Source organism: Pteronotus mesoamericanus, unplaced genomic scaffold, assembly GCF_021234165.1.
Source record: "Pteronotus mesoamericanus isolate MK-2021 breed Mesoamerican mustached bat unplaced genomic scaffold, CSHL_Meso_final contig_94, whole genome shotgun sequence".
Classification (NCBI taxonomy): Eukaryota; Metazoa; Chordata; class Mammalia; order Chiroptera; family Mormoopidae; genus Pteronotus; species Pteronotus mesoamericanus.
The window spans coordinates 3,988,909-4,000,912 of record NW_026555285.1 but is presented as its reverse complement, the minus strand read 5'-3'; the positions used below and the strand labels follow the sequence as shown (position 1 = coordinate 4,000,912).

The 12,004-nt window shown below is 36.4% G+C and overlaps 2 protein-coding genes across 5 annotated transcripts in view; one reads left to right on the top strand and one right to left on the bottom strand.

The window, feature by feature from the left end:
* RCBTB2 (RCC1 and BTB domain containing protein 2) overlaps positions 1-12,004 on the bottom strand; it is a 40,193-nt gene that overhangs the window by 16,251 nt on the left and 11,938 nt on the right. For 3 of the 4 annotated variants that reach the window (XR_008530239.1, XM_054586348.1, XM_054586347.1), the window contains exons 2-7: positions 6,385-6,540; positions 6,005-6,155; positions 3,676-3,842; positions 2,970-3,128; positions 2,731-2,838; positions 1,399-1,541 (exon numbers count right to left, since the gene is read on the bottom strand). Coding sequence is in view for 3 of the 4 variants with exons in the window: in XM_054586348.1 (XP_054442323.1) it covers positions 1,399-1,541; positions 2,731-2,838; positions 2,970-3,128; positions 3,676-3,842; positions 6,005-6,155; positions 6,385-6,510 (854 nt within the window). In the remaining variant the exon portion in view is untranslated. The remainder of the gene's footprint in view (positions 1-1,398; positions 1,542-2,730; positions 2,839-2,969; positions 3,129-3,675; positions 3,843-6,004; positions 6,156-6,384; positions 6,541-12,004) is intronic. The other variant, XM_054586346.1, reaches the window with a different exon arrangement.
* RB1 (RB transcriptional corepressor 1) overlaps positions 1-12,004 on the top strand; it is a 305,988-nt gene that overhangs the window by 292,600 nt on the left and 1,384 nt on the right. The window lies entirely within an intron of this gene.

Genomic DNA, 12,004 nt, shown 5'->3' with positions numbered 1-12,004 from the left:
ACTATCTCAGGATGTCTTATATACCTATGCTCCCTTGCTATCTTTGAACCTCTCTTGCATGTAGAGTCTAACTCTCATGTATGTGGGGTTTTCATTCCATGTGTATGTATTCATTCAGTTATTTTTCTCTTGCTAATCTGTCACATGTCTATTTGATTATTAGACCAACCAGAACATTGAGGGTAGAGTAAAGTTTACTCCTCCCCCAGAATATCAATGAGAGGAAGGAGAGGCTTCAAAGATGGCCTTGGAGTATAAGAAAACACCACCCTGACAGTATGGAGGGAGGGGGACTCAACATACAGATAGCTAAGCAGTTAACAAAAGCAGAAGGCTTTATACATTTTAACCACTTATAAAGCAAGCTGGTGTTCTCTGTGAAAAGGGGAGGCTAGAACAACCCGACACTGTTTAGATAAACATTAATTAACTTCTCTGTTCTCATCATATTTAATGACTTCCACAATGACCTACCAGGCACAGACTTAGATTATCTGAATATCTTTTCTGTACTTTGGGAAACCACTTAAAATGAGAGCCTCCCTTTTCCGTGATAACATCCTATGAAAAATGTAACTGGTTGAAACACAACAGTGTTCGTCTATGCTAAACTACCCACCACAGAAAATCAAAATAACTTAATTTCTGCATTCGCTCCTGAATGCTTATTATTAGTCTTCATAAAACAGGAGCAGCCTTTGCCATAATAGGAAGCAGAAACACTTCTTGGAGAAAAGTTGGTGCAGACACAGCAAAGGGGTTAGGATGTAGAAGGACGTAGACCTGGCCTTCCCTAAGCATGGCCTGGTGATATTTTCCTGGAACACCAAGTACTACAAGGGAAATCAGAGGTGGGGCACAGGCTTGGCTGACCGTAGCAGCTGCTATAGGAAGGACTGTGGAGAAAACTGAGAGGAAACCTTCAGGTCTCAGTTCGGGACCAAAGCCACCGCCAACGCCTCCTGCCTTTGTCTAATGTCATCTATTTTTGTACCTGATTCACATCAAGAAACAAATTTTCCTGAACCACAGAAGATAGAAGGCAAATGTTATCAACTTCATCTTAAGAATGTAAAACAGAAAATAATGAGGAGGGAGAGAGGTAATTTGTGAGGGAGAAGAATAATGTAGAATAGCTGTTGGAGGTTTAGTCATTGTAGTTTGTATAGAATAGCTATTGGGGGCACAGATGAAATATGGCTAAGGGAAAATAGAATATTTAGTCAAATATCCAGTCAAATTCCCCAACTATTCAAAAGCCAATTTTAAAGAGGAATGAATGCTCCTGTTAAAGAATATTCTAATACTAGCACTAAATACCCCATAATTCTACATTATGTCTAAATTTTGTTTAATCACTAAGAAACATTGAAGTTATTTTGAAAATGCACATATTACCTGTCCTTTTCCACAATAACAGGAGTAGGATAGGACTGATTACTTTTATTGCCAGTGCCCAGCTGGCCATAAGAATTTGCACCCCAAGCATATACTTGGCCATCATCCGTTAATACTAAAGTATGTGCGTAACCACAGGCAACCTGAAAGAAAAAAAACAAATCCACTCAGGTCTGCAAATAGAAGGAAACATGCTTTCACAAAATAGGTTAAGAATCAAAAATGAAAAAAAGGGAAGAGGCAACCTGCCCAGAGAGGCAAGCGTTAACTAATTCCTCCAGAACAAGCTCAGGCTCCACATGTGGCCACAACTGCAGTAAGATGGACATGAGTCCTTTAGTGACATAAGCCCAGTGTTCAGCTTTAACATGACATTCATTGTGCCCATAGAGATCAAAGGGGTATGAAGCTAATAATAAACAGACACTTATTTTTTAAGAATAATATTTTTATTATTAAAAAAATGTTCAGTGTGAAAAAAGTAAAGTATAAACATGAAAGTAATCTCAAGATCAATATTTTCTATTTATATAAGATATGTACAGATAGCTTTTTTGAGCAGTTCTGTGTCTTTTTATTTTAATCCTTACCCAAGGATGTATATTGATTAGAAAAAGAAACATTAATGTGAGAGAAACATCGACTGGTTGCCTCCCATGCATGCCCCTACCAGGGACTGAACCAGCAACCCAGATATGTGCCCTGGTGTGGAATCAAACTTGCAACCTTTTTGATGTATGAATCGATGCTCTAGCCAACTGAGCCACCAAGTCAGTGCTGTATCTTTTTTCACTTAACTTTACACATAGCACTATCCCCAAATCATTAAAAATCCTTTGTCCTTTATAAACAGTATTTCTGTTCACAGAAGTTTAGTATAATTTATTTAACCATTACCTTATTGTTTGATTAGATAAATTATGCTATATTTATTATTTACTAAAGTTACCATTTGCTATTGCAGCTTCTTCTTCTGTTATGTCTCCACTAATTCTGTGACTTTCTCTTTGGTTCCTTAGGATGGAACCAAAATTATAGATCAAAGGGTATGAATATTTTTAAAGTTCTTGATACATAGTGCTAAAAGTTTCCTTGGAAAGTATTTTAATAATTTATATTCCAACAACTATGTATGAGAATGTCCTAGAAATTTAAATTTTCTGATGAATAACTATAACTCAATTCAGGGAAACAGAGCTTAAATCTTTATTTGAGTGAAGATATCCAAACAGCTAAGCTTTTCATCCTGCTATTAAAACTGTTTTTAATACATTGGTATCTTTGTCACTGAAGACTTAATAATAGGCACATATAAACCAATAGTGGACATACCCGCTGGACACGTATGCCTTGCAAAGCTGCTATTCTACAGGGGGTTGACTGGTTGCCGCTACTGCCAAGTCCAAGCTGCCCATTTCCATTATAACCCCAGACATAAACCTGAGAAAAAATAAGAGACTCAATGCCAACAAAAGACAAAAAGCAATCAAGTTATGTTATGAAAAATATGCTATGTTGATACAACACTGATAAGGCAAACAATTTTTTAAAATAACATGAAATAACCTTACCTCCCCACTGTCTACCACCGCCACTGAGCACATCTGCCCACATGCTATGTTCACAACTACTCTATTCTGTAAACAGCCAGTGACTCTTCGAGGGATTGGCTGATTAGCTGTTGATCCAGATCCTACCTGCCCAGAGTTATTATAACCCCAGGCAAATACCTATTTGAAAGAAGAGATCAGTTAATGAAATACAATAATTTATAAAGCATCTAAATTGGATACTAACATATACTTGTGGCACCTCATCTTTTCTCTCAAAGTGACTGATACCCATAAACTGTCACAATATAGAGAAGTTTCTGTAAAATTTATTACAAAATGTATTAATTTATAAAATTAGGTTATTGGTTTTATCTACACAAACAGTAATTATCACATATCATGTAATATTTATAAGAATATCTACTTTGCTTCAGCCATATTTTCCAGCATTTAGGTTTTTTTTCTTTTTGCAAATAACCCCTTTGACTGTAGTGATATAGAAGAAACAATATATCCTTTTAAATTTCACAGTAATAGAAATTCTTACTACATAAAGGTAAACCTAATACATGCATAAAACCATGACTATGAGTTGCTAACAAGAATAAGACTGAGTTTGAGGGAGGAGGTCATTTTAATCAAATGACCATACTTCTAGGACTGCTATAGGAATCATTACAATCTTATTGAAAAATATTAATTAGCTTATACTGATTATTCTTACCTCTCCATCAGATGTTAATACCAAAGAATGGTAAGACCCACAGGCAACTTCAATCACTTGTTTGTTTGACAAATTAGTAGAGATATGACAGGGCACTAAACCATGATTAGTAGTCCCATTCCCCAGCTGGCTATAAGCATTATGACCCCAGGTAAAGACTTCTCCTTCTGAAAACAAAAAGAAAGATAATTAGCTTTCAAAATATATACTTCATTATACAAAAATATATATTGCACACTTCTACAAATGAAAACTAAAAATTAAGTTGCAAAAGCTAATCAACTTCACTATTCCACCAAACTCATTCTATAAAAAAATAATTTGAAAAGTATAAACTAAATTCTATCACAAAGGAACAAGATAAAATTTAAATAAATGCAATTATAATAGCTGGAAGGTAGGCTTTTAATAAACAGCAGGAAAAAAATTCTGCTAAGAGTAATAGAAAAAAATCATTAGATTGAAAGATAAAAGATTTGACTTTTCTAGGCCTTAATTTCCTTATCTACAAAATGATCACCAAGTTATTTTTTAATCTTTGTTATTATATCACTTTTACAATATAATACACATTCATAAAAGTTCATAAAATATATATGCACAATTATATCAATAATTATAGAGTACATATACCCATGTACTACCATTCAGGTAAGGAAATGTCACCCCAAAAGAACCCTACATATAAGCCTGAATAACAGAACTTAGTTTGTCCTGTTTCTGAACTTTAAATAAATGGCAGCATACAGTATATACCTATTTCATCTGTGTTTTCTACTATACTGTCTCTTTGTGCTACATTCCAGATAATTTCTTCTGGTCAGTCTTCCAGTTTATTAATTTCCTCTTTTGCCATGTCCAAACTACATCTAAATTTGTCTACTGAGTTTTTCATTTTCATAATTATATTGTATATTTGGTTCTTTCTCAAATCTTTCATGATCTCCGCTAGTATCTTCAAGTTCATTTTTTATTTTTTCAAACAATATAGCCATCTTATAATTGGTGCCTGGTAATTCTAATATCTGATATCTAGTAGTCAGTTTTTGCTGTCTTTCTTGCAATGGTTCTCATTTCATGGTGCCTGTTTCATTATATACCTTGTTGTCCTTGACTATGTGCTGCTAATTACCACTAGAAAATTACTTTCCAATGGCATCATCTCCCTCAGGCCCAGAATGAAGGTGCCTTCCTAAAATAAGGCTATGTATCAACTTCTTAAAGGTACTTAAAGTTATCTTTAATAAATTCAAGACCTGAGATTTCTTAGACAACTCAGATTGATGTGAATTGGAATACAAGTACATGGTTATAACCTCTCAGAGAGAGATTTTCTTCCTTTTTTTCTTCCTGATTTGCTCAGAGCCAAGGAATTCTTCAGTTGAGTCCGTGAGATAAAAGAACTAGCTTATCCTTGCCCTACAAGTGTAGTCCTTTGTGGTCCCAGACTAATTTATGAGGTCTTTGACTTATGACCCCTTTACCTCATGAGTACATTAAACCACAACTCCATTTAAGTGAATAGGCAGATATCTTTAAGGTAAAATTAGCTTCAAGTTCCCCTCTGACTTCTTAGTTCACACTTTTTCCTACATCTGATCTAATAATTCCTTTTTGCCTTGTGTTTTGATGCCTTTATGAAAAATATTTTTAATATTTTATCTAGAATTTTTAGTTGTTTTCAGTGAAGAAGTGACCTGAATAATGTAGGCTGCTATTACTGGCAACCAAAATCCTTAAAAGTTATTATTTTAATGTGAAATAAGTATACAAATGAATATAAAATTTATTTTCAGTTTAAATAATACTAATAAAACTTATTCCTAGTAATACTTAAGAAAAACTAGAAGGTATGTTTTAATTATAATGTCTTATTATTCTGAATTCATGAAATAGCCAGGAGAATATTAATTCCTTTTATTACTAAATACCAATTACAGTCATCAGTCACTAACATAAGAATCACCGAATGCTAAGAGTTGGAGGGGATCTTAGAATCTGACTTTAGTCTTTCAGTTCATAGACCAGAATCTCAAATTCAAAAAGTCTACAGTGAGTTCACCATTTTAATGCAAAATATTATACTTATAAACCATAAACAAAAGGGACTTACTGGGCCTAAAGTGCCAGTAATTGCTGCTACATTACCTTACTTTGATATTCAGATATGTTCATGTTTCATGTTGTCCAGAGCATAGTCAAGTTCACAGGGCAGAGCCAGAAACTCTTGCCCAATCAAGGAGATGTTCTCGATTTAAGGGGTAGTCCTAGTCTTGTTTCTCAACAAACGAAGCAAGGGCTAAAATTCTACACTGTGTTCCTAGCTTACCTGCTGTTGCAAGGACAATATGTGGTCCACTCCCATAGCTGAGACAGGCTATTTTTTTGCCACTTAAAGAATCCAGTCTCCGAGGTTCAATGGTGCTCTGGACATCGCCTAATCCCAAACAGCCACAGCAGTTTGTGCCAAGCACAAAAATCTGTGGGGAAAACCACTGTTAGTTCAAGCAGTTCTATTTCTGACAAATCTATAATTACACTCAAACAGGCATAGTGCCTCTAAAACAAAACTGCTTCATTTATAATGATAAATAAGAATCTACTCTCTGCACTTTTTTTACTTTAATTCCTTAGTTCCCCCCAAGATCTTCAGTTTAGCAAATCCCTTACTGAAAATAAAAATGCTTGAATGTTTTTCTTCAAAATTACCTCATCATTTATTGTCATATATAAAACTTCGTTGCCAGCGCTGCCAAAGACACAAGCCTGACGAATTAACTGCAGTTCTTCCTCAGAACAAAGGGAGAAAATTGGCCACTTCCCCACATCTAACATCTTCAAAGATGACAGAGTAGCCTGTACTGGCTGAAAAGGAAAAATATATATATTGAGACTATTCTTTAAAAGATTAAATTTCTTTGCCCCTTTCCCTTCTGTAGAAGAGCTAGCACTGGAATGAGCTTTCTGGTTTTGAGAGGCCTCTCATAGCTGTGGCAACTGCTTGAGTACTGCTCTCACTACAGCCAAGAGCCAGAAGCTCTGGGCAGAATCAGATCTCACCTATTAATTTTCCTCAAAGACACAGGACCCATCCAAGGCTCAACTTTGGGGAGCTGAATGTCTAGCAGGCTCTTTAAGTGTTGGTTGTCTTAAACATAGCTCTGGAAAATAGGTTGGCTGTAAACGTGGGGGTGGGGGAGAAGGGAAAGCAGAGAGGACTGCTTTTTCGTCTGCTGTCCAATTCCTGACAAAATAACTCCTTGGAAAAGAACAAGGCTGAAGGAGACACCAAGGAAATGGTCCAGAAATTTCAGGTCATGGGGCAGTTCTGACCTGCAGTTTAAACAGCCTGTGGGTTCCTTTATCCCCTACTCAGATTTGGGTATTGGTAGGAAGAAACACCCAGAAAGTATGTGTATTAGTTTGCCCGGGCTACTGTAACTAAGTACCACAAAGGGAGTGGCTTAACAACAGAAATTCATTTTCTCACATTTCTGAAGGCTAGAAGTTCAAAATCAAGGCATCAGGTAGGTTGATTGCTTCTGAGGGCTGTGAAGGAAGATCCTGTTCCAGGCCTTTATCCTAGGCTTGTAAATGGCCATCTTCTCCCTGTGTCTTCACATCATCTTCCCCTCTATGTGTATCTGTCTATGTGTCAAATTTTCTTTTTCTAAGCATACTGGATTAGGGGCCATTTTAACTAAACTACACCTTCCGAAGTACTGGGGTATCTTTGTCCATTTGAGCTTCTATAACAAAACACCACAGACTGGGTGGCTTATAACCAACAGAAACTTATTTCTCACAGTTCTGGAGGTTGAAAAGTCCAAAATCAAGATACCAGCACAGTCATGTTCCTGGTTCATTGCTGGTGACTTCTCACTGTGTCCTCACATGGTGAAAGGGCTAAGGACCTCTGTGGACCCCTTTTATAAAGGTAATAAACCCATTCTTGAGGGTACCACACTGGTGATATAAGCCCTTCCTGCTTAGGATTTCAGCATATGAATGAGTGGGGACAAAATTATAGCCATATGCTTAACAACAGTGATGAGTTCTGAGAAATGCATTGTTAGGCAATTTTGTCACCACATGAACATCACAGAGTGCACTTACACAAACCTAGATGGTACAGCCTACCACACACCTGGGCTATACGGTACAGCATATTGCTCCTAGGCTGCAAACCTGTATTGTATGATACATACTAAATGCTATAGGCAATTGTAACACACATTACAATGTCACTAGGCAATAGGAATTTTTCAAGTTCATTATAATCTTATGGAACCACCATCACATATGTGGACTTCTGCTGACCGAAACATTGTTATGTGGTGCATGACTGTAAACTCAAAACAGCACACATTTACATCACAAGCATCTGCTCCTATGCCGAGAATAAGAGTGTTCGAAGGGGACATTATAAAGCTATTTCAAAGAGAGCTCTTATTGATTTGCTATACTAGAAACATTTTTACTTGTGTACTTTTCAACTTTCAATATTTTTGATTAGATTAAAATAAGATGCAATAAACAGCCAATATGCCTATCAAATGGCATGTTTGGCCATTTCCCTCAATAATCATCATACTCTTGCTGGATTTAAAGGAGCAAAGGATTTTCCAAGGTCTGTCTTTCCCATCAGCTAAGTCAATGTAACCAGGGATGAGTTCCAGTAGAAAGATGATCATATTAGGTACTTATTTTCTACAGACCTAAAAGGATATTTGTCCCTTCCACCCTTAAGAGTCAATGGCCCTGCTGACACCTTGGTTTTAGACTTCTAGCTTCCAGAACTAGGAGAAAATAAATTTCTATTATTTCCCCCTCTCCAGTGTGGCTCAGTTGGCTGGAGCATTGTCCTGTAAACTGAAAGGTTGTGGGTTCAGTCCCTGGTCACGGCACATACAAGAGGCAACTGATAGATGTTTATGTTTCTCTCCCTCTCTGTCTCCATCCCTCTCCCCTTTCTAAAATCAAAAGCATGTCCTCGGTTGAGGATTAAAAATAATTCTGTCATTTTAAGCCTCTCAGTTTTCAGTAGTTTGTTAGGACAGCCCTAGGGAACTAATACAGAGGTGAAGCAGCTTGTCACTGCTAACGGAATCACCCTGGGTCAGTGGCAGAGCGTGAACCAGAGCAAACTCCCCTGGTGCCAAATCCAGCCACTTTACTTTACCATGCCACTCGAATTGTAAGACCCTGACCTGAGAATGACACCTTCTCTTTTGGGCAGCACTCAAGGCCACTTTAGAGCTAAGGACAGAATCTGAGCTTCTACTTTAAATTACCCACCTCTTTATGTCATCAAAGAACCTACTCTTCTATGAAGTACTTATTTTAGTATCTTTTCGTATTTAAATCTTGAAATTTCAAAAAGAACAGTATTTGGGCTATGTCATCAAATATTTAATGTAGATGTCATATGTGCTAGTTAAAAGAGTCCTTACAAATTAGTCCTAATCATCTCAATTGTAAGACATAGATATTGCTATCATTGTTTTACATATGAGGAAACTGAGGCACAGAGAGATTAATCCTCCAAGATCACTAGCTTCTAAGTGGATGAGCCCAGATTTCTTTCCACATTGTCCTCTCTTACTGAGTAAGAAGTTCACATGAAAAGTTACATGACTGGTAGACCTTGTGTTTGCCTGCATTTGCAGGGCTTCAACTGTTGGCATGGAGTTCTTAATGAACAGCACAATGCCCACTGTGTGCTCTCATGCACAAACAGGACAGATGGCAATATACAATGAAAAAACAGGCAGTATATAATGATTGACTGATACCTCATCTTTTCCTTTCAAGTAGTTTCTTGGATTTCAACTTTCCCTGCTACAAAATCAAATGGGTTTCTTAGATGCCTAGAATCAGGTTGCAAATTCAACCAGCAATTGAACACTTGCCTTCAAATTATTCATTCTGAACTTTCTTACAGAGGCATCTGTACAAAACCTCTGGTACCCAGCTCATAACTCTGCTGACCACTGGGATTCTAGTGTGTCTGTAATGTCACCTGCAGTCGTATGTCTGTGAAAAGACACTTCTGGTCAAGAGAACTCTGGGTCTGACAGTATCACTGAACATTTATTGAGTGTCCAATACTGAAGATATAAAAAGGGGCATAATCACTCCCCTCAAGAAGCTCAAAATTTAATAGAAAAAAATAACTACAATATAACCTAAGTACAACAGAGGTGTGCTTTCTACATGTCAAAGGCTGGCTGCTGAAGGTTAGTCATCAAAAATGTATTTTTCTAAATCTGTGGGGAACTATTTCACAGGGAACTGATGACTAACTTTATGAAATGTATATGTTTACACTTTTTGAAGTAAATATTTAATATCAGTCTCAAGGAACTGAAGCATCTTTGTTCACAAAAGAAAAATACATTCTTTTGACCATGAGTGTCACAGTCATCATGACACTCATAAGTATCTATAGTTACATAAGTTATATATATTGTATACATATATGGAGTATATGTGTATTCCTTATATATAACATTGAATATATACCCCTATAATAAAAGTATATATAAGATTCATATGCAGCACCCTGTAGGAGCTTCAATCATGCTGGAGCCACCTGCAGGATGGAAACCATCTCTGTAGAAGGCACCCAGCTACCTCTGTGCCCAACTGTTAAGTTAGGAACTGGCTGAGCAAGAGCCAAGAGTGGGCAACAGAAAAATCTGTATGGGGAAAAAGGTGCTACCAAGGAATGAAAGCTTGGCAACATATGTCATTAAGATTCTGTCCCTAGAATTCACAGTCCTAGTTTGGCCCAGGTAATCTCCATTCCTGCACATAATGCTACCATAGGCAAGAATTAATCTCAAGCCACTACTCCTTTATTGCTTTGTTCATATCCAGTCCACCTCCACCATCTTTTGCTGGCATCTGTTTGCGACATGCAAAAAACAGAATTTTAATATTAGCTCAAGAAAAGCATCATTAAGGAAATAGAGCTTCATAAAGTTAGAGACCAAACTGCATTTTATTATTCCTTTGACTGTGTGCTAACTGCATAATTGTTTTTCCATTGATATAAGAACCAAGTGGATTATTATACTTCACTTAACTCCAATTATTAGGTTGTCATATACAATGTAAAATACAACATATGGAAAAGAATTAAAATTACATGTTGAACTTCCTAGCAAAAAAATTCTTCAAGAAAATCAGCCAACACCTTGGCCTTTGAAGATTTCTGGGTAGTAAAACACTTTGTATATAACAAAGTAATTTCATTGCTAAATCTTTCAGTCCATTCTTTTATTTTATAAAATCTGTCTCCAGAAAAAAATTAGGAATTTTTAATTAACATTTTGAAGACTTTTAAGTTCTATATATGTATTACTTTTGTAAGCTATTTTTGGACTTCCTTACAAGGGCTCACAAACAAGCACTTTGAGTCAGAAGCTTCTGACACTATGCTGGCTTTGCATAATTATTTATATTGTTCACTGTATTTTAACAATATTTTACTTATAAAGAATGGAAACAAAAAAGAGAAAGTTAATAGTGGCAGTAATATTAAGCTGTTAACAGTGAAGAGCAGATATTTTCTAAATTTAATAAAATTAACACTAGATGGAAATCAACATGCATGCTGAAAGATGTGAAACTTTTAACATCAATTGGACACTGAACTTCAGCTGGTTGACTCTAATGTTCAGATGTGTTGGAAAAAAATTAAAGAATATCTATGATGAATTAAGAACATGTTATCTAAAATATTTATATTGTCTTTCAATCTCTGGGAATGGAGTAAACATACCAGACTTTTGAGTTGTTTAACTCAAATCCTTCCGCAGGACAGCATTACCTGTGAAAGTAGGGTGTGGCCTGTCTCCTCATGGCTGATGGAGATGGTTGCTCAGACTTCACCATCTCTGGGAACCCCTTCTCTACGCCTCAGACAATACACATGATTCCCTGTTGTATCCTTTACCCCTTCCATTCTACATACCCACAAAATTATCTGTTGCCATTGTAGTCACTACACTGTGAGCCCCTCAAAGCCAGATACTATCTCACTGACCTTCCCATCAGATGACCAATAAATGAAGCACTTCATGTGATAGAAAATACATGCTCCAAGGGCACAATTTTTTCTAAACTTGCCACTTTCTCCATAAAAAGGGAAAGTTCCTCTTCCATATAAACTCGGTCCTGTATAGTCCTGAGCACAAGCATGTGGTTAAATCAGCATCCCATATGTCGAATGAAACTAGGCAAGTTAAAATCACTTCTAATTAACAGAAAATAAGCTAAGCTCAAATACTGTAAAAAGAAGATTAAGGAATTATGTTTTAGG